The 21,649-nt window shown below is 32.1% G+C and overlaps 2 protein-coding genes and 1 long non-coding RNA gene across 9 annotated transcripts; 1 reads left to right on the forward strand and 2 right to left on the reverse strand.

Annotated features, from left to right (window-relative positions):
- Positions 1-123: 123 nt before the first annotated feature.
- LOC116768744 (coiled-coil domain-containing protein 170) lies at positions 124-8,986 on the reverse strand. 5 transcript variants are annotated; one of them, XM_032659548.2, is made up of 12 exons: positions 8,860-8,983; positions 6,868-6,957; positions 6,057-6,795; positions 5,818-5,990; positions 5,458-5,658; positions 4,921-5,064; positions 4,284-4,364; positions 3,794-3,898; positions 3,238-3,405; positions 1,871-2,121; positions 1,136-1,333; positions 124-996 (listed from the first exon to the last, which is right to left on the reverse strand). In XM_032659548.2, the coding sequence occupies exons 1-12, from the start codon at positions 8,932-8,934 to the stop codon at positions 912-914; spliced, it is 2,310 nt and encodes a 769-aa protein (XP_032515439.2). In that variant the 5' UTR covers positions 8,935-8,983; the 3' UTR covers positions 124-911. The 5 variants fall into 5 exon arrangements, with proteins under 5 accessions (XP_032515439.2, XP_061382724.1, XP_032515440.2 ...); XM_061526740.1 differs by lacking the exon at positions 8,860-8,983 and adding an exon at positions 7,030-7,223; XM_032659549.2 differs by lacking the exon at positions 4,284-4,364 and having other exon boundaries at positions 8,860-8,981.
- An 861-nt stretch (positions 8,987-9,847) lies between these two features.
- LOC116768445 (piwi-like protein Siwi) lies at positions 9,848-18,954 on the reverse strand. Of its 3 annotated transcripts, none has more exons than XM_032659177.2 (18): positions 18,783-18,954; positions 18,220-18,506; positions 17,220-17,354; positions 16,494-16,653; positions 16,247-16,358; positions 16,046-16,171; positions 15,857-15,958; positions 15,555-15,779; positions 15,119-15,379; positions 14,868-15,010; positions 14,404-14,549; positions 14,112-14,223; positions 13,679-13,808; positions 12,769-13,006; positions 12,232-12,308; positions 11,757-11,929; positions 11,294-11,393; positions 9,848-10,977 (listed from the first exon to the last, which is right to left on the reverse strand). In XM_032659177.2, exons 2-18 carry the CDS (start codon positions 18,503-18,505, stop codon positions 10,813-10,815), a joined length of 2,691 nt encoding a protein of 896 aa, XP_032515068.2. In that variant the 5' UTR covers position 18,506; positions 18,783-18,954; the 3' UTR covers positions 9,848-10,812. The 3 variants fall into 3 exon arrangements, with proteins under 3 accessions (XP_032515068.2, XP_032515066.2, XP_061382059.1); XM_032659175.2 differs by having other exon boundaries at positions 18,220-18,509; XM_061526075.1 differs by having other exon boundaries at positions 18,220-18,521.
- Positions 18,955-19,221: 267 nt separating this feature from the next.
- LOC116768620 (uncharacterized) lies at positions 19,222-20,403 on the forward strand. Its single transcript, XR_004353382.2, has 3 exons — positions 19,222-19,576; positions 19,652-19,811; positions 19,978-20,403. It is a non-coding gene; the product is annotated as an uncharacterized LOC116768620 (long non-coding RNA).
- The last annotated feature ends 1,246 nt before the right edge of the window (positions 20,404-21,649 follow it).

The raw sequence follows: 21,649 nt of genomic DNA on the forward strand, positions 1-21,649 counted from the left end.
GGCTGCTTATAAATTTAAGAAATTTATTAAGGAGTTGTTGTAACCTTAAAACTTTCGATCGAATAACTAAAGTTTTTTTAATTTTTTGAATATGGAAAGTAAATGTAAAAAAAAAACAACAAGTTTGACTGCCAGTGTATTAATATTTATTTCTAAATATATTTTTGCAAATTATTCAACACATTTCTTAGTTTTATTATAATTGAATTAATTTTATTATTAGCATTTATAATATAAATTAAATTGATGGGGTTTTAGAGTTACTATATTTTACTATTTTATTTCCTAATTAAATTAAATAGATTAACAAATGTAGATATTATTGTTCATATATTATACATAAATTAAGAACAAAACATTTTTCTAACAAGAAATAAAATTTCTAAAAAGTTACAAATTTTATGGTTAACTCTACAACTATCGTGAGAAAATATTCTAAAATTATAAATATAACTTCTACTTTTATGTTTTAAAACTATTCTTTAAATAAGTACTTCAAATAACTTAAGTCATAAATGGTCATTATACAATATGTCTGACCCAGATCTTTTGAAGTATTCTTTTACGTGATTTTTTATTTAACGAGACTAGTACGTGACGGGGAACATTCAAAAGCACTAGAATATCTAAATGCACATATTTATAAAATATACTATGTGTATATACTATGGAAATGTATTATAATAAAGGTTGTAAATGTATAAGAGTTCTGTAATCTCAAGGACAATACGTATATAATACGCATTGCTTAAAATGCTGAATATACAACTATCTATGCGTTATAATAATACTATATAAAGTTATATACTAGGTAAAATCTGTATCAAACAGTTAAGATTGAGATTTGATAAGGGCATTGTCAAAAAGTATGAGACGTAGGCGGCCTAGAAACGGGCGCGGCGTCTCGAATGTCACAAGGCCGGCCGAGTTTTGTAAAGCTCGTCCTCGAGATCAAACGCCGGATCCGCGTATCCTGAATCATCGTAGCGGAGTGATCTGCAATTAACATTACATGTTATAGAATAAAGAATATCTCTAATGAAGAACGAGATTATTTTGATAGATTTAGTACTTACACAACATAGTTTTAAAGAAGATTTTAAGTGGTTTATTTGAATGTTACTCTTATAATTACCGATCAGGTGTTCTTGTTCTGCATCGTGATGGGGGAGGAGAGCGTGATGAAGCCCTGAGCAGTGCGGGGTCGTCATACCGACGAGACACTACTGTGAAGTCGTGATGAGCGTCGATGAGCTTCTGGAGACGAGACACCATCTCGAAGTCCGACACGGACGATGGCACCAGAATACCAAGGAGTTTGGCGATTGAATGTCTGTTAATAATATGTATATTGTTTTATTGTATTGTACGTGTACAAGTAAAAGTTGTATGTTCGGAATTCTATGAAACTTTGTAACTGTGTTTATGTCTAACAATAAATAGTAGGTAAATAGAAGTTAATCGAATGTTATTATAAATTATACGGTTCATATCTGAACATTGACATTTCTGTGTTTGTAAGTGTTATTAAAATATTACTAATAATTTATTATTTTTGTTCTATTAAGATACACACACAAGCGTTTGTGTGCGTGTATGTGTGTGTGTGTGTGTACTCCTATAATATTATGTATGTGCACGCCTGTTCATATATATAATATTATAGGAGTTGTTTAACCCTGTCGGATTCACATTGACATTATCTTCCTATACATCGATTATTTCGGATTTGTAATCGGTCCGCTCCTGCATGTTAATGATCAAGGACAAGGGCGGGGTAACGTAATTTTCCGTGTCAAGGTGTTTCGTGGCCCTACTGGTATATGCCATTTATTAATTTTAAAATTAATCCATATTCAAAACAATATACCTAAAGCTTTGCAGCTGTGCTTCTCTACGTTGACATTCAGCTAGAGCCTCTTTGGTCCTTGAGAGATCGTCTCTTAGTATATTAATCTGATGTTCTGTACTCGTTCTCTCTTGTTCGTACGTGTCTCCAGTAGCCCTCACTTGATCTTTAAGTACATTCACCTTGCGATTGTATCTCACTCGAAGCATTTCTGCTTCGTCAATTTTTTTCTGCAACTCTTCTATCTTTCTAGCTCTCTCCAGCGCTGTTATCTAAATAAAAATTTATATATCTAAACACAAGGAACGTGTGTGATTTTTAAATTTTATTTTGAGGAAAAATATAAAACATTTCCGTATCCAATTAAATATAGATTGGTGTACTTAAATAAATTTTCTTAATCTTCAATTATCTTAATCCAAACACGACTTCGCAAGGCTAACCTATTGAAGCGTTGTAATAACACGATAAATTACCTATGTTACGTGATCTATGAAGTCCTTCGGAATACGAACAGGAATTGTATTGAAAATTAAACGATTTTACATTACACATTTTATATTTTTTGTTCATTCTTTATATAATTTGATCAATTAAAATAAAATAAATAAATCATTTATTATTAGGTTATGTATAAAAAATAAGAAGTTTTTTACCTGTTCTATACCAAAGATTGTTTATAGCAAAGATAAACTGTATAATTACGTTTCTATTCTATACGTGAGTACTGTCGTGGTGCACAAAGAGTATCTACAAATAACCACGTAGCAACGAGTAAATAATTTTAACCTTGTAAGCAAATAATTCCAGTTAATCCACTCACAATATGACTGATATCCGAGCGAGTCTTTTGTGTGATTTGATTAAGATTACATTTATATTGACACATCTGATGCGAGGCTAAAGTTACAGCGATTCACATAAAAAAATCTAATAATTTATTTGTAATTTTTTATTCTGATAATGTCATGCACTAGTCAATTACTATAAATGATTCGTTAGAATGATTATGATTGAGGAAAATCGTACTTAAAATGTGCTTTGAAGCATAGTCTTATGACTTACATTTTGATGCATACCTATATCATTTAGGACTTCACTGCTGCGAGTAATATCTCGGCTCGGTAGTTTAAACTTAACATTCAGATTTTGACGCTATATTATCATGTAAAACTAAACAATTGTACTAAATCTAGTTAAATTCCGATTAATTCTATAAATGATAATCCTAGAACCTTCTTTATCTCATTTCTTATATATTAATTCAAAACTAACATTCTCTAAATAGCAAGACTAAATCTGTGATAATATCCAATAAATACTTCAAGTTAAGTTTGTTCATGTGAGAAACAAATACCTTATTATCTTTATAAAATATATCGAGTAACCTTATACTCTGCAGCATCAGCTAGCTGCGCGTTGAGATCCCGGACCTGTGCCCTCGCGTCACTCAGTTGAACCCCAAGCTTGTCACACTGTCGTGCCAGTTTCTTACTTCTGTTGACAGCTTCATCACGTTCCGCCTGGAGAACCGCCCTAACTCGAGACGAATCTTCCTAATATTATGTTAAATCATGATTGATACACACATTGTGAACGCCCCATGACCCATTTATATGACTATAATATACGCTTTTGTTCTTAATTTTTATACCAAATACTGCAATAAATTCCCATTACCATTTTATATATTCTATATTATATATTAAACTTCACCCAGTTCGTTAAAACTGTTGTAAATATACGAATGAAATGTTGAACTGAATGATATTTATTTTAAAGTTTAAGTGAGTTTCATGCTTTGCTGATTAAAGCAAAGAATTTACATCTCTAACAACATTGAGATATAATTTAATGTTTGTTTAACAGTGAATGTTTAAGATAGAAGTTTATCTTATTAAAATAACATCTGTATGTTTGTCCGTCACAATTATATTACATTACCTGTACGCTAAGCTTACGTCGCAGTAAATCTAAATGTAAATCTTTTCGCTGGAGCTGTTCTCTCAATATTCTTATGCGACGCTGCAGTTGATAAACAACGGCCGTCTGAAATAAAATCTTAAACATAACATCGAATAGTAACGTCATAAACACAGTAAAATATCTACAATTAAATACGTATTAGTGCTCGCATTCTATTATTCTTGTTTATTTTTTTATCACCTAACTACTTACATGTATATTAATTACGTTTGATTTTTCAATATTCTAACGACAGTTAGCTTCTGCAACATTAACGGTGTTTATAATATTTGACTTGTTAATAGCTCATAAATGGCGTGAAACATTTGCTCCGCGGTGCTATGACTTACCTAATGACGTGTAATTTGTAATAGGTATTTGTGAATAATTAATGGTTATGAGATAAAGTCTGAGAGACTGATGCCTAAGTTTGTTACTATCATGCCAATTTTTGTGATTTAAATCTTACTTCTTTAAGGTACGGTAAGTCATGGAAAGAACGCTCTCTTCTTAGTCTCGGGAGCGTGCCATAGTATCCGTAATACAGCATCTTATGAAAACAGATATTCAATTAACTATTATTATAATATACATCTACGTATACGCCTATAATACTATGACAATTCAAATTCAATCTACTTGATTTATATGACTCGTGTCGCTGGTCACAAATGAGACATTATAAATCACGAGTGTTGAGTAAATTATGTTAGTATAGCAAAGCAAAATACACGCACTAAAGTCAAAGCATGATGTATGACATTTTTGTTTTTACCGTGTACGGCGTTCGGAATTTCTACTTTTACCATATATCTCCAAGTCTCTTATTTTAATGTGAGGTAAACAACACAACAATAAATGATATAAGTAAAAAAAATATATCATAAAACATTCTGGGTGAGTTATTTACATTTTTCTGATTGTTTCCTTGTTGAAAAAAATATTTATTCTATCTTTCGAAGAAGTCAAGTAATAATTGAATAAAGGGAAGTAAATGGAAACTTTATGTGTACAGTAAGAGAAAATACTGTATGAATAATGCAATGATTCGTCACAGATTTGTCGCGAATGTAAAAGGTCCATTACTTGTGTAACTACGAACTGACCTTGTCAATAATTTTGTCGCTCTCGAGTCTCGCGAGTTGCTCGGCTCTTTGAATGATGGAGTCCGTGTGTAAGTCCAATCCGATGTTCTGTGTCAACTCGTCCATATTGAGAGTACGACTCAAGCGCTCCAGGAATGCCACGAACTGTGGCAACATAATGTATCGGAAATATTACAGTTATTACGAGGTCATGTTTTATTTATATCTAATGACTTATCTTATATGCTCTTATGGCAGTAAGATTGTAAGATTTATATAAAGAACTCTGTTTCTCTCAGCTGGAAATATATTAATGCGTTTTTCGAGATCATTTCACATTCAGCGAAAAACATAAAATTGCTTTTGTATAAAAGGGTTGTCAACAATTACTTACAACCGTTTTTATTTACACATGCATTAAAGAATCTTTATAATTTAAATGGCAGAGTCTTTTGGTTCTTGTACTTTTGTATAAAAAATTACAATAACATAAATTATTTATTGGTATATTGATGTATAATAGGTACTCAAATTATTTTTAATGTATGCTATACTAACATTAGCTTTATCTTTTCTCAAATTATCTCGCGACATTTCTAAAGTTGTTAGTTCCGACTCCAGTTTGTGAACCTTAGTCTCAAGCATGTTCCTTTCGTCCTCTAGTATTCTTACGCGGGTTGTCGCTTGTTCGTGTAAATGCGCCGTTCTCCCCAACTGCTGACACTCGACTCCTAATTTCTCACGCAACGCTTCTAATTGCTATAAGTTTAAATATAATTAAACCAACTTTGTAATTTTTATATTGAAATCAACGTATTGTGTACGGTTCCAAACAAGAGGCTATTGTGTGGTAAACATGAAAATATTATATATACAGAATGTTTTATACTAAACACAAAAGATGGATTAGATACGTACGGCGGTTCTATCTTTATTTTCGCTCAAAATTTCCCTTATACGGTCTTTGATAGTGCTTTCGTGAGCTTCAACGAAACGAGTGGGCAGACTGAGGAGGATTGCGATTGATTCCATTGTGTTTCTAAATTCCGTTTGAAGCCTTTGATACTTTTCGTCACGATGTCTTAAGTCCTCTGTAAGAAACAGATTATGGTTTTGGATATTTCATGAGAATTATTGGAAATGATAGACGTTTTTACCTTTTAGTTGAATTATCAATGATTCATTTTGATTCATGTTATCACTAACAACGTTTAAGTTCTTCGTACAGTGTGACAACTTTTCTCGAGCATCGTGAAGTTCCCTTTCAAGTACTCTATTGGATACAGAAAGAGATTCCTTCTCCTGTTTCAGTCTTTCTATGTCTAGGAGCTGGCTCGAGAGCTGCCTTTGCAAAATGTCTTTATCAGCATTCGCTCTCTCCAACGTGTCCCTACAACTACGGAAGTCCTGTTCAATGGTTGTGAGATTCTCACTTGTGTTCATACATTTATTTTTAAGTCTAGTAATCTCTTGGACTAGTTCAGATGCTTTAATGATTAGACTTTCAGGGGAGTGGGTGTGAGCGGTATCACAGAAATCTGAATCTAAGGCGACAGAAAGTCTTCTCACAAGATCGTGGAACTGACACCGAGCATTTTCCTTTTGCTGTTCTTCGTTGTGACATTCCAATTCAAGAGATCGTACTTTCTTTTCCAAATCCTTTATCTTCTCTTCACAGTAGCGGTTGTCTCTCTGAAGGGTTTGCACCGTCAAGTCACTTCTGCCTTGCGACGCTTGTAGATTGCGTTGGACTTCATCGAGATCTTGGATTTTCTTTTTAAGAGATGATATGATAGCGTTTTGACGGGCATTCTGTTCACGAAGGTGGTCGATCTCAACTTGTTGTTCGAGTATTCTTTGGTCTCGAGATAACATTTGGTTTTTTAAATCGCTGTTCTTAAAAGGAAATACAAGGTTTTAATTTCCACCATCACAAATAGCTTAATTTTTAAGAACACTGCTCCTTACCTCTGATATTAATTTGTCTCTTTTATACTGCAGTCCTGCTAGGTCACTCCTCAAGGTTGTGATCAAGTCATTTCCTAAATCCGTTTCCATCTGCGAATGAATATTCAAAAGTAACTTATGCTTTTTCACATTAAAAAGAGAGCGCAACAAAAGAGAGCTTACACATTGCTATAGAAAGATTTTAAAAAATCATTTCCGGAAAGTAAGTAAATTATACTTTTCAAAGGACTGCTATCCCATGGCGTGCGAAAGGCAACTAGACATAATTGTGGAAGAAGGTATTTTCCGGTAAGGCTAGCGTGATATCAGTTGCTATTTCAAGTCCGCAAAGAGTCACGATATCTTCTTATGTACGGATAAATTTACGTTGCTACACAATTTGTACCGTAATTTACATAACATCGCTCCCTCCGACGTCCTTGGTAATTGATTACGTCAGGTATACGTATTCGAATGCCTTTATTTATAAAAAAATACTATTTTTAATTAATTTACTTCATTAAAATCACAAACTTTCTATTGTTATCGCTTAAACGTATCACAGATTAAATATAGCGGATTCTGAATTAAGTTATCAGTTGCGTTAAGTTAATCTATTGGCAATAATATATTTCTTTTGATAATCCAAGATTATTTCGTTATTCTATATGCTTTTAAAAGTCAATAATAATAGATATTCAATGTTTAGAGAGCATTAAGATTTTATAGTACCTTAATTAAAGCCAGCAGAGTGCTTAGATGTATAAACGGCGACTCTCGTGCAAGGCACCATCGATGGGGTTCGCAACATGCCATCAATCAAATAAAGCTTGGGGTATTTTAAGAAAGTTTTAAAAATTCGACAATCTTTTATTCCGGTTTTCAATAGTATCTCATTAAACGAAGTAAATGATTTAAATGAAATTAAAAAATGCTTTATATTATTTTTAGCGTTCTATATTATTTTAGGTTATTGTTGAGATTATAAACAAAAGTTAGTAAATGAAACAAATTCAGTTTTCACAGACCATCTCGACCGAGCTGACAGCTAACAGAATAATTTCCGAGTGCCCTGACCACATCTTTATTACGTCCCAGTAAATGTGACTTCCAGTTTTTCATGAATAAAATATATTATGAAAGAATATGTAAACGATTCGTATTTTCTTTTAGGATATAAATTCGTGTTATCCCCACTAATTTGCTCTAAAGAAATATTCACCTGCTGAAAATTCCTATTAAACCATTACAATAGTTTGAGTGACTCCTAACAATAATGGAACGAATATATAAACCAGTCTAGACTTGGCTAGGCGTTTGATTTCAGTGTGAGTCTAGTGTTCATAGTATTCGTATCTGTTTCCGCTAAACAGACAAACAACAATGTGCTTCCAATTTCGTATCTTATCTTTCAACTTTTGTTCCCATACAATCAGCTGTTTATTTATCTGAATTTCATTATCACCGAATATATATATATTTATATATTCGGTGATAATGAAATTCAGATCACATATTACTATTTTATTTTTTCATGTATTTTTAAGATTAGGATTACCATTCTACTATTGTTAACGATGTTATACACCGGAAGAGTGATTACGAATAATGTTAATACAGTGTTCGTTACTTTAATTAAAATTTAACAGGATTCCCTTTAGTAACGTCATAAAACGAGGGTGAGACATAAGATAACAGTGACTGATATTCCAAAAAATTTTTATACAAAATCTTAGCTGAATATATATTTACAAATGTTTTAGTCAGACATAAGTTATTTATTATTTCGTAATATTCAATCAATAATAAATATCTGCAGAGTATGTAAAGAGTCGAGCAAAGAATTTTTTTTGTCTTGAGTACAGAAAACATATTTTTATTAAATAACTTTTATTAATAGAATTCAATTGTTTGTAAACTTTAGATACTGGCGTTGGAGAAACAATTAATCTTCTTTTTATCTACTGCAAAGGTAATTTTTTTTGTTACTTAAAAAAATAATATAATTATTACCTCTAAATGAGTTTTGTTGAGCGTCTCGTAGACTTTCCAATCTTCAGTATCCTCCTTGCTTTTCTCGTCTTCCATGGCGTTTTGATATTTATTTTCAAAATGAAAACAGTAGCACGTATCCGCTGACTACGACGTTGCTACGAACTGAAAACATGTAAACATGGCAATCGATTCCTCCGCCGAGCCGAGGCTGTACCGGGACAATGAGCGGTATGTCACAGCCTAGTTACCGAGACTCCATTGTGACTATATGTTATGTAGGCCTAAAATATTATGATTTAAAATTTTAGGTGCAAAGTAATCCAATAATATAATAACAATTTAACTTTTCTATTTAAAGATTTTTGTATATTTTTCTCATCTCATACTAGCCGTGGCTTGTGGCTCTGTCCGTATATCAAATCCCATGAGATAGGCGTTATAATTTATAATAAATATCCATTAATTTTTCAAGGTCACTCAATCAAATCCTGACTTAGAAACATTGGAATTATCTTATTATAATGGGCCGTTGATTGGAATAATAGTTTAAAAAATTGAAACTTCCGTAGTAACCGAAGTAAGTAAATAAGTAACCGAAGTTACTACTTAAGCCATTGCCTAACGAGTGAGATTCCTATCGAAATCGGCGCAGCCGTTCCAGAGTGAGTCGGAACAAGCAAACATTTTAGTAGTATGTACTCCCATTATAGGTATCGTAGATACTTTTAAAAATTTTGTGAAAAACCGATGATATGAAAGTACAGACCGTTCAATTTTATTTATTTGTACATATAATTATATAAAAGATCTTGAGTTCTATTAAAATAATAATAATAATTTTCTATGAACAAAATTTCAATAGACTTGATACTGAATGTTGAAAGGATTATTTTATGCCAGTAAGCGGAGCGTTTCACGTCGTTAATATTCATCACACTAATTGACCGTAGGGAATGAAAAAAAAACAACCTTACTACATATGGGAATCAGAAATAAAAAACCTTAAAAGAAAAATATAAAAAAAAATTTTAATCAAGTGTCAATAACAAAAGTGATTGTCTCTTACGACGTCTCAAAAATATAGAAAGGAATGCACCGAATATTTTTTTTTTCTAACTATTTTCATTTAAACAACAATACTATAAAATGTATGGAGAAATACCCAATAGTTTTATATAAGAAACATTTTAAGTATGTATTAATGATGCAGATCTTATTAAGATTCCATAGACAAATATTACAATCTGTATCACAATGGCAGCCGATGTCTTACTCTAAAACACCTAAATCTATAAAAATATCAAAAAAATAGATATTTTTCCTTAAGCTTATAACAAATAGGTTTCAATCTCAGAAAATACAACCGATTTGGTGTTAAATGTATCAAAACAAAACAGATTAGACGAAATTATACTCAAAGAAACCTAGAAGCAGACTACAATGACTTATAATCTTAATTATAAAACCGACATCTTGACTTTATCTATCTTAAAGTACAAAACGTCACAATTAAATGCTTTGAAACCCGTTTCAATCAACATTTTGGGACGCAAAAACATAACTACTCATTAGTCTTTGTTTGTGACGGTGGGTGAAATATTGATAGTCATAACCAGAGCAAACGTACAAAAATGGTATTTATAAAAACTAAGCAAAAAAAAAAAAATTAAAGAAAAATAATAATTTGACACGACTTAATTAACTAGGAACGAAAAAAAAAAAACAATTGGCACAAAAAAGCTTTCAAAGAGTCTTCTCATAATTTAAGAAGATTTTAAATCTAATAACTAACAATAAGAATTAACAATACAAAAATAGCACTGAATCGATAATTCCAAATCAATCAGTATGTACTTGTAGTACAGTTTCCGTTCATCACTTCGCTATTGGTTACAAAATCACTACCGTTGCTTGAAATCAACACAGTGATGGTTTTAATGTTTATGGGAATAGTTTACATATGAGTAATGTTTATAGGAAGTACAGGGTGTCGGCCAACGAGTGATGGGGCGCGTTGTGGAGGCTGTTGGCCGCTAGGAAGGCCAGCTTGTGGGCGTATTGACACACAGACGGCACGCGGATTTGTGTTGAGCAGTTGAAATACATGTGGGTCAGCTTGTAGGTGAGGCGTTGGATCTGTAAAGTTAGCAACACATTCAATAACAAAAAGTACCAAAATTTTTATACCTAAATGTGTTTCGGTAATTATGATAACTGTGAATTTCATAAAATGTAACAGAATATAAATAATGATCATGAGGATTTTGTATACTGTCAACGGTCACAAGGCATTCAGGATTTTCTTTTCTGATTGGATAAAAATATAGTAAGTTGCACACTTGTGTGATATTCGGCTATATGTATATCGCATTGTGCTTACCAAATTCTTATTTCTTTAAAATTTTAACTGATAACTGTAATAATTTTCAGTGTTAAATTATAACTGTCTTACTCGATCCGGATCTAAGCAGGAAGTGTCCTCTATAATGTTGTATGATGTCGGAGCTATCGTTCCCTCTCTGACGTTTTGGGAGACTAGATAGAAGTCGTATCTGGGAAAATAATAAAAAAATTAAATATATGTAATTAATAATTAACTTTACAATAAAATAAGAATTATAGTACTGTAATATATAAGTTGAGCTAAGCAACATTTTCAGCTTTTCCAGTCATAAATATAAAGTGGTTTTTAAAGATTGTAGAAATGAAAAACGTCCACACTGTCAGTACTTTAGTTATAGCAAACTTTTATTTAAGTTGCAATAATTCCTTATTTGTTTTAACATTTAAGTGATGTTAAGCTAAATATCTGCATTAAAATTTAAGTATAAAATGAAAAATAGACAAGCAGGATTCCAACCTGAAACCTTTGAGATGTAGCTTTAGTTACTAGAGCGACATAGATTTGAACAGACCTCTCAGGTAGTGTGACCACATCATCGACCACGGTCCCGGGGCGAGGGTTCTCTCCACTACGGCCGCAGTCCACGAACACTCGCGTGTTGATACGCTTAGACACAATGATAAACGCCATTTTAATATCCCCGCCGCCGTATATCTCAGCCAGCTTAGCTTTCACTTCCGCTACCTGGAGTTAAATGCTTTGGTTAGGAAATAAAATACAATCAAAAAACAATAATAATGAAAGTGATGTAACTGAGATGTATTTTTTATACATAATTCGTTATGAATATTTATAACAACGAACATTATTTTAGATATTTTTAAGATATCCTTAATTATAATTCGCATGTAGATAATGTTATTATCTATTATTTTACTATAAAACCTCCTTACACAGCCTATAACACTGTATTTGTAATTGTAAATAAAATTACTATAGAAATCCAGTTACGCCTTAAAAAATTTTAATTAATAAACAGTCCTTACTTCATGGCTTTTCACATATGCGATTTGTCCGTCGCCTACGCCGTCTCGGTATATAAAGATACGTCCGGGCAGGAAGCCTGGAAGTAATCAAATATATGAAAAGGTGATATATTATCCCTTCTCATCACTTTACACCACCGTTTTCGTATTCTTGCATCACTTGAAATACGAAAAACACTTTTTCGGTTTTTTTCCGAATAGTATTTCTGCACTCCGGTACTAAACAATACTTATAAGATAATTTTTTGGGTTCTTCCATCGTTTTAAAGTTATTAATACTGTAAATATGTACGAAGTAACTGAAAAGTGCCCAGTAAAGAGCCACTGGATGTGTCGTGTGACGTCACACAAAATGATGGCGTTTCAACAACTCAAATTTTTTCAATGTTTTAAATTCCATTTTTAAAAATATCTAGAGTATTTTAAAGCTTTTTCTTTTTCTACGTTATAAAGTAGCTAGATAAGAATTTAAAACAAAAAACAACATGGATATCCCCTGTGATCGTTATCTATCGTTAACTAAACATATCGACTAACCATTTCTCTCTCTATATTTCCGTACAGCCGACGCCACGTTGAAGGCGATATGTGAACTGAGTTCTTCTCCCGAGGTGTGCGCGTTAACACACGAGTAGTACTGAGTCATTTGTCTGTCCAACGTAGCGACCAAAGCTCCGAAACTCTTCTCCTTAGAACGCGTGTCGTGACACACGTCGTATCCGATCACCATCAGTGTAGGCAAGGGGATTTCCACCGTCCATGGAGCGCCGCCGAGCTGGAGACCATAAAGCATAAATTGAACATTTTGTTTAATTATTATTAAAAAAAAACAAAAAAAAAAGTTTTTAATTTAACTCCAATTACTCAACTAGAAAAAAAAAACTGGCACAAAAAAAGCTTTCAATGAGATGCCTTTCAAAGCGCCTTCTCACTATATAAGAAGGTTGTATATGTTTTACTATCATACTTATATATATTATACTATTGTATATATCTTATGTTATTGCAATCTGTATAGAATATATATAATGATAAAAATAGTCGAGGCGAATATAATTGGAACCCGTAACCCTGGGAATATAGTTTCACTTGCTTTTCTTATTTCAGCTGTCCCGCTCAGCCTTAAATACACCAAATAACCTTCATATTTATATTGAATTCGTGTTACGAGTAAGAAACATTATTATCGGAATGTTTGGTTACTATTTAGTGATTACGACTTGTTATATAATATATGTATGGGTTGCAGTTATTATTATTTCAGTTAAATTAAACATATATAATAAATCTTAACGGACAATTAAATATTAATATACAGGTATAAATAATGTAACAATGTTTTAGTCATTATTTTTAGTATATAGAATAGTTTTATGCCATTAAAAATATTTTATTTATACTCGTTTCAAATTTATTAAATTTATAAATATTCAGCATTGATTTTCACCTTGCAGTTGATTTGTATGGCCACTTTGGTGGCGATGGACATGGCCGATTTGCTTGTCATGTTTCTAGCGCAGACGACTTGCGTGGGCACCGCGCGGTCGATAGTGCATTTCTTCTTGATCGCTTCATATCTAAATTAATACGAACATTAAATACATGGTGGTGATAATGAGATGTGACTTTCGCGAATATTCACTTAAATAAAAATAATATTTTGTTATTAATACGAGCTATTTTATTATTTTAAACTACATACTGCCGACGTTTCGGTTATTTCGCGGCACCCGTGATCACGGGCAGACGAGATCTCGTTTTTTTTTTGAAATTTTTAATACATCTAGTCTGCGCTGACACAATAACGCAGAGTAATCAGAAAATATTAGTTTTATTTATATGGTGATAATTTATATACATTATTTATTGTTCAAATGTACCTGTCCGAGTAATTCCTAGCCAATACACACAATATCATAGCTGGATTTTTTCTAGCTATGACGTTTTCGCACATATTGGCGTATGCGGATTGGCTGTCCTGTTGTATGGTCACTGAAAATTTATGGATATATTACATACAAGACGCTGAATAGAATAAAATTATTTATTTATTTAAAATTACGATACAAAATGAATACTGAGTTTTTCATAATTTTTATACCGGTGCTAGTGAATTTATAAAATAGTTCACTAGTGGGTACTAAAAGGAAAATAAAAAGTAGGTTTTATTACCGATTTCCGGTCTGGGCATTCTAAATCCGCAACCGGAAGCGGTCTTCATGATCAAATCTACGAATTTTTGTGAATCGTTCTGTTGGCGCGAAGGCGTTATGACTACCCAGGACGGCATATTAGCGACCGAGAACAGATTCTTAGACCTGGCGACGTTTAAAGCAAGTCGGTTATTATAAAGCAAATAATCTAATCACAGTTTAATGAAGAGAAGAATATTGCTATAAATTGATTACGTAATCTGTAAGTGTTTTTTTTTATTCCTTAATAAAGACTTTTTTAACTTTTGTTTCTAAAATAGTCATATCATAATTGAGTGTCTTATTGCATTGTAAGCCACGGTATTCATTATTGGGAAATGCAGTTATTTTTGTTTTCGGATTATTAGAAACAAAATTAAAATTCTTTATAAATGATGACTTATATGTATTTGATTAAATTTTTGTATTTATCTTTTGGATCACCTCATATCTCTAGTCCAGCCGTCGTTTGTATCACCAGCTGGGTACTTCATGTTGCCTCCTTGGATGATATGTTCGGCTGGTAATTGACGGCCTTTGAACCTCACCAAGTCATTCGATAGTTTTAATGACCAAGTCCCCAGTTCCTGTTATAGAGAAATATTAAATTAGTCATTTGACTTCTCTTGTTAATATTATAATTTTGCATGTATATATATATATATATATATATATATATATATATGTGTCTTTACCTCAACAACTTCCTTAGTCTGAGTAAATCTGCGGTTGAAATTAAGTAGCTTCTGTATACGCATGTCCGGACCGATCTTGGTGTGTGTAGACAGAGCTCGCATCAATTGAAAGTTAGCTCGCATCTGATCAGTGAGACCCGTTTGGCGACACAGCTCCGGCACGAGGTAAACCAGTTCAGGCATACCACGCTTTATATCACGCTCCTTGGAACGAGAGATCAACAAAGGCTGGCCGGGATCTTGGATCCTGATTTTATATTTCTGTGAAACAATTAGAATTAATAGATAAAAAACTCATATTGTATTTGTTAATATTGAGAATTCGTTAAATATAGCAGATTATATGAAGGAAGTAGTGCTTATCAACACATGAGACCATGTTTTAGAGTATTAATACATACTATATATAGGTTATATAGGCAACACATATATTTACCAAATTATAGTAGTCCAAGTACGATACATCTTGATCTTTCATCCTGAAAGTAGACTTCGGTGTCTCAGACCAAGCAACATCATCAACTCTATATGTCTTTTTGTTGTAATCCGTCATAACAATCTTGCCGACAATATCTTCCAAGAACATTTTCCTATATGTGTCACCTTTATACTGATATGTGTACTCCTTGAGCATTTCAAGAACCGTATCTAAACGTAGGACCTGAGAAAAAATAAAATATCATAGTAAAGCTCAAAAAAGACTAAGCTACATAATAAATAATCTATAAAAATCCTTACTTTGTGAGTGATCTCAGTGACCATGAGAATACGATCTTCGTACTGATTAATACTAGTCTTGTATCCGGGCCACACTTGTAAACGATGTTCCGGAATGTCAATCTGTGATTACATTGTATATATGTATATATATATATATATATATATATATTATTTATATAATATAATATTTATTTAAATTAAAGTTACCTTAGCTATCGGATCAAAGAAATCTCTACCCATGAGTTTTAAATCCAGAATACGGAAACATTTCCTTATCATGATGTTGAATATCTGTATATAGTGATAATCACCAGGACTCACTTGACCCGTGAGCTGTAAGAGATACAATTTTATTATATTATATAAGTAATATAATAATATAATTAATTGTTAACTATAATATTGTACCTTAATTAGCAATCTCATATTTTCACCATCGGTTGTTCTCTGTGAGTATAGTTCCATTGGGTCTGGGTGCAGTTTTTTGACAGTGTATAAGTTAGTTCCATCAAATAGGTACCTTATAGTTAATAAAAAATAAAAACCAATTTATCAAATGATAAGTAAAACAAAAGGAATAAATTAATAGAAAAAAAAAATAGGATGAAGGAATAAAAAAATAATTCTGTAAACACTATATATATATATCACTTACCCTCCCAAAGTTTTAGCGTGAATGCGTAGGAGACCTTTTCTCACAGCAGTATTGTCCTCTTCGGGGTCAACATCCACATGGTACTGATAGAGTGACCACTGAGGAGTTGTCTGAATGGTGAAATAGTTAGCACAGAGGTCTAACGGAGCTCCAGTGCTTCCTGAATTAAAATAAAAATTAATATACTAGTGTCTTTAACATACAAACATTGGTTAGCATTTAAAATGAATTGTATGGGAAAATATAAATAATAATTTGTGTTATAGATCTTGCAAGTATTAGGAAAGTCGGAAGTGTGTATAACATAATAGTTTTTATTCAGACACTTGTTATTATTTTGTAAGTACTTTAACAACAAAACCATGATTGATTTTATAATAAAAAAAACTATGTGTATGTGTGAGTGAGTGTGTATGTGGTGCCTGGGACTTTCATTCCTATGTTTATCTATGTCTACGTCTTTTAACCCATTTCATTTAAATTGCACAACAAGTTAGACCCCTAAAGGGTAACACTTGTAGCATTCCATAATACATTGAAACAGAAAATCAATGTGCTGATAAGGACATTACATAAGTAGTCAGTTGAAACATGAAAATGGTCATTTTTTTGTTCCCTAACACTTAAGTTTCACTGTTTTTATGACAAAAAACAAAAAGGTTACATCAATTGAGAGATAAACTGATATTAAAAAATAATTTTACAAGTTTTTAGTAGTCGGTATACCTTTCTTGGAGGTCACAGTCTCTGGACGTGTCCGAACAATCGTCATTTGTTCAGGCAGAACTCTTCCTCCGCCTCGACGGGAACCACGTCCTACCACAGTGCCAACATCACCACCACCAGATGACTGTGACGGACCTATAACAAACATTTACAATATAATTGCTTTTCAATTACACCAACATAAAAATAAGTGGAATTTTATTAATAGAATAATCCTCGCCAATATTCTAAAGGACAAAAAAATATATATATATTATATGGATATATGAATAATATTGTACAAGTACATTTATTATCAAGACAGTCAACTTTTTTGCACGGAATATGGAAATGTTACTGGAGCTCCATGTAGTATATGTAGTCACTAGTAATATTATAAAGAAAGACCAACAAAAATTTGCTTTTTAATCAGAGACATAGTAACATATACAATCTTCTTGGTATTGGACGTAAGAAACTCATGACTCAGTAAACAATGGATCATATTACTTTTTTCTTAGCTTCTCAATTCATAATTATGTCCTTGTAAAGCTAGTTAATTGGAAATTGCTCATTAAATTTAAAATAATATCTACTACCATTTGAATTAGGATTTGACTGTATATAAAGATTAAGAGAAGCTGTTAATATGTTTGTATATATATATAAACAGACGGAATTATTTCATGCAAACAATAAGATGTACCTGAATATTATATAATTCATGTATTAACCACCTGATATAGTCTATATAATTATGGAAATTAATTATTCCTTTTATATAGTTTGTGACCAAATAATTAGTAGAAATACTTTTAAGAAGTCTGAACACTTAAATATTTACTAGTGGTCCACTGTCAAAGATGTTGCAGGAAGGTAATTGCAACATAACAACCGATTTTGTTAATGATTTATATCTTTAAAAAAATTCATAATAATAGTTTATGTATAACCCAGTCATCTTGTCTTTCTTTAAACATTGATATAAAGAATTTTCAGAATATTATAGAATATTTACTACCTAATGCAACTGATTGCATTCGTTGTTGTATATCAACATCTCCTGGGTGATCGTGAGTGGATGGAGTGGTACGATGCGATGCTCGGCCTACGGACTGTGTGGGCATACCAGCCCTGACTGGCGGGACTACGGATGGAGGACCCCAAGCCAACGGCGGTTGAGGCCGAGGTCTGGGAGCCCCAGCTTGTTGAGGAGGTTGCTCTCCGGGCCTCCGAGGCGGCTGCATAGCTCCATCTCCACCACGACCTGCCCGGCCTCTAGCGCGTCCGCGACCCCTCTCAGACATGCTACTACGTAAACAACTATTTATATAAGTAAAAAATGTGATGCCTGAAGTTTAAAAGATGAAGTGCTTCTTTGTACTTTCAAGTTTACGCACAGTTAACGTTTTTAATGGCGGTATGTGTAGTGAATATTGATATTTTTAAGAGAGGGTATTATTAAATGACTTTATAATAATAATCTTATAATCACATCGAGTTCACACATGATACATTTACCTTAATACTATGTTTAGCAAAAATTACCAAACATAATATAATAAAAGTATAAACTTTATTTACCCAGTGTTTCAATTTGTAACAGTTACTGTGAAATCTGTGATTTTTCTTACTTGTTCTACTTTATGAACATCAAAGTTTCCAGTCAAAAATCATAAGTGCAAGAATTTCTTTAAAACTAAAATATTATTATACATTAACGGTCAACCATCAAAGCCAAATATCAAAATACATTACCTATACTAAATATAAGGTCAGGTATAAACAAGAAAGAGGTTAGTACAGACTTCATATAGGTAGTAGTGAAATGGTATACACCATGAATCTTTGGAAGTAAAATACAATTAGTTTTTTTGATATTATTAAATATTAAAAAATAAAAAATATTTTAGTTCAGTACACATATTAGAAATTTAAAATTATTATGTTATTTGTTATTAAGTTGCCAGTATCTTTCTATATGTAACTATAACTTTATGAAAATATAAGGCTGTGTCAGTTTGGCTTAAGGTAATACAGTCTTTCAAATTAGTCTTTTTTTTATTAAGGATTTAAGTTCGACATTGTATTATTTTACAATCCTATCCAAGTTTCGACTATTTTGCAGTTAAAGCGATCATGGACAGAAGATATGAGATTACTTTTTTGTCATCAACGACTAACGTTCCTTAATTTTATCGCGTAAAGATCTGAATGCACTTTCTGATTCAGTGTGGAAATAGACTTTTATGTTTTATGATGACTATAATATTTTATGATGACAGGATCCCAGGTGTTGATTAATTACTGATCATCTTTTCCATTAAAATTAGATTTTTTAAATTTCTACAGCCTCCCTTGATTTTTTACCTTGATACGTGAGTATCTTCTTCACAAGTGAGGATATATGGTTTGTCGAAACCTGATGTAACTGCTTGACTTGTCTACTGTAGGTTCACAATATTTACTTCGACGCCGGACTATTTTTAAAATTCGAGATTTGTTCCTTGACAATCCACCGAGAACTGTTTAACCTACCTACAGTTTAGCTGCATCTTGCTTATGGTTCTTTTCAACATTTGGATTCCGCGAATATAAAAAAGAAATTAAAAGGTTTTGCAGTTTATATGAATAGAATTGATTATTTTGTTATTTGTATTTTGACTTCCAAAATACAAAAATTATGTTACGGTTACAGTCTGAACAGTTTAGTCAACTTTTATATGGTTTATATGGTGTTACTTGAAATAGTATTTATTGATATTGTTTTAAATCACAGAATAGAACAATATACAGAGGAGTCATTGCAGAGGTTGATATGTTCAGGCTGCTGGTTACCCTAATGGCTGGAATTTTTTCATCGTTTTTGTAGGTTTCGTTTTTACATTGGAAAATATCACTGACTGGGACATAATGAACATGTTTAATGCTTAAGATAGTCAAAACTTTGTTACTGGAACCATTTTTTATTAATTTATAGTTGTAAAGTTGTAATTAACAGTTGTAACTTAAATGTATTCCATTTATATTTCTTTTGCAGTTTCATGAATGAAATAAAATTAAAGGCCAGTAATAAATAATAAAATTGATTTTCTTAATTTATCTTTATGGTTCTTTATGTGCATTTATTCTGAACTTTTGCTTTTATTTCAATAAAAAGAAAAAAAAGTGAGTACTTTACGTACATAATATAAATAAATCTATGAGAAATACCTGAACGATGTTTTTTTTTTGTTGAAATATAGCTCTCTAATGTAGTTTTGATGTTATCGAAGGAGCTGTAAAAGCGTCCAGTGTAGTTTTCTATAGAAATTAATGGTTCTGTGACCGCGTGACGAATTACCGGTGCATTTAACTAACGCCAGGGCAGAAAAGGTCCGCACTTTGATAATATAGTTTAGAATGTCACGTTATAACTTTATAGCGTCTAGCTTGGCGGTGTTATTGATGCAGGTTTTATAGAAATAAGAAACCACAGTACTTAAGATTATAATTCGTTCAACAAATAAGCCCACTGCTGAGCAAAGGCCTCTTCTCACATGGAGAAGGATAGAGCATAAATCACCACGCTTGCTTAAGACGGGTTGGCGATTTCAATCTTATAATTGGAAATTATAAGACCAGGTTTCCTCACTATGTTTTTCTTAGCCTTCGTCAGTGGTGTCTAAATACTCTTAAAAGTACATATGATTCGGGAAAGATCACATTGGGACTTGCCATGTTTCGAACCCGCGCCCTCACGTATGAGAGGCGGGTCTTTAACCTCCAGGCCACTATGACATAATATGTAACAGATACGAAAGATTATACACATTTTATAAGATACTTGTTACTCAAACAATACCTGATATTACAGTGATATAAAAATGACAGTAATAAAAAGTAAGATTCCGTTGATGTAATATATTTAATGAACTCCACTATTTCATAAAAAAATCAGTAATTTTTTTTTATATTATAAACTAAATTGTATCAATAAAAACAATATTGTTGTTATTATTAACATGCTTTATTCCAATTCTATTATTTTTAAATGTTTTGCATCTTGTCTTTCGAACGTAGCATCGCAATTTTAAAAATGTTTAACAACATACGAAAATATTCAATATTTTTTTAATATAACACACGTAATTAATTATTTGGGTAATGTATGTATTCATATTGCCGTTTGCATAAATTTTATCTTTCCCTCCAATCTTAAATGTAACTCGTAAATGAATTTTAAACACAGGGATTTATGTCCATTTGACACTGCTTTAAAATTGCACGTTTTTATTCCGGCATTTTTATTAGTTCCCATTTCCCTCTTTGTAACGGGACGCGTCTCTTCCTTGTAGACGAATTTATTTAAATTCTTAAAAGAATATTCCCTTTTGCGGGGCTACTTTGTTTTGCTGAGGAAATCTTAAGTGAGCCGGTTAGAATTTCTATCGTTTGTTATTGAAACTTGC

The sequence above is a fragment of the Danaus plexippus genome, chromosome 4, assembly GCF_018135715.1.
Source record: "Danaus plexippus chromosome 4, MEX_DaPlex, whole genome shotgun sequence".
Taxonomy (NCBI): Eukaryota; Metazoa; Arthropoda; class Insecta; order Lepidoptera; family Nymphalidae; genus Danaus; species Danaus plexippus.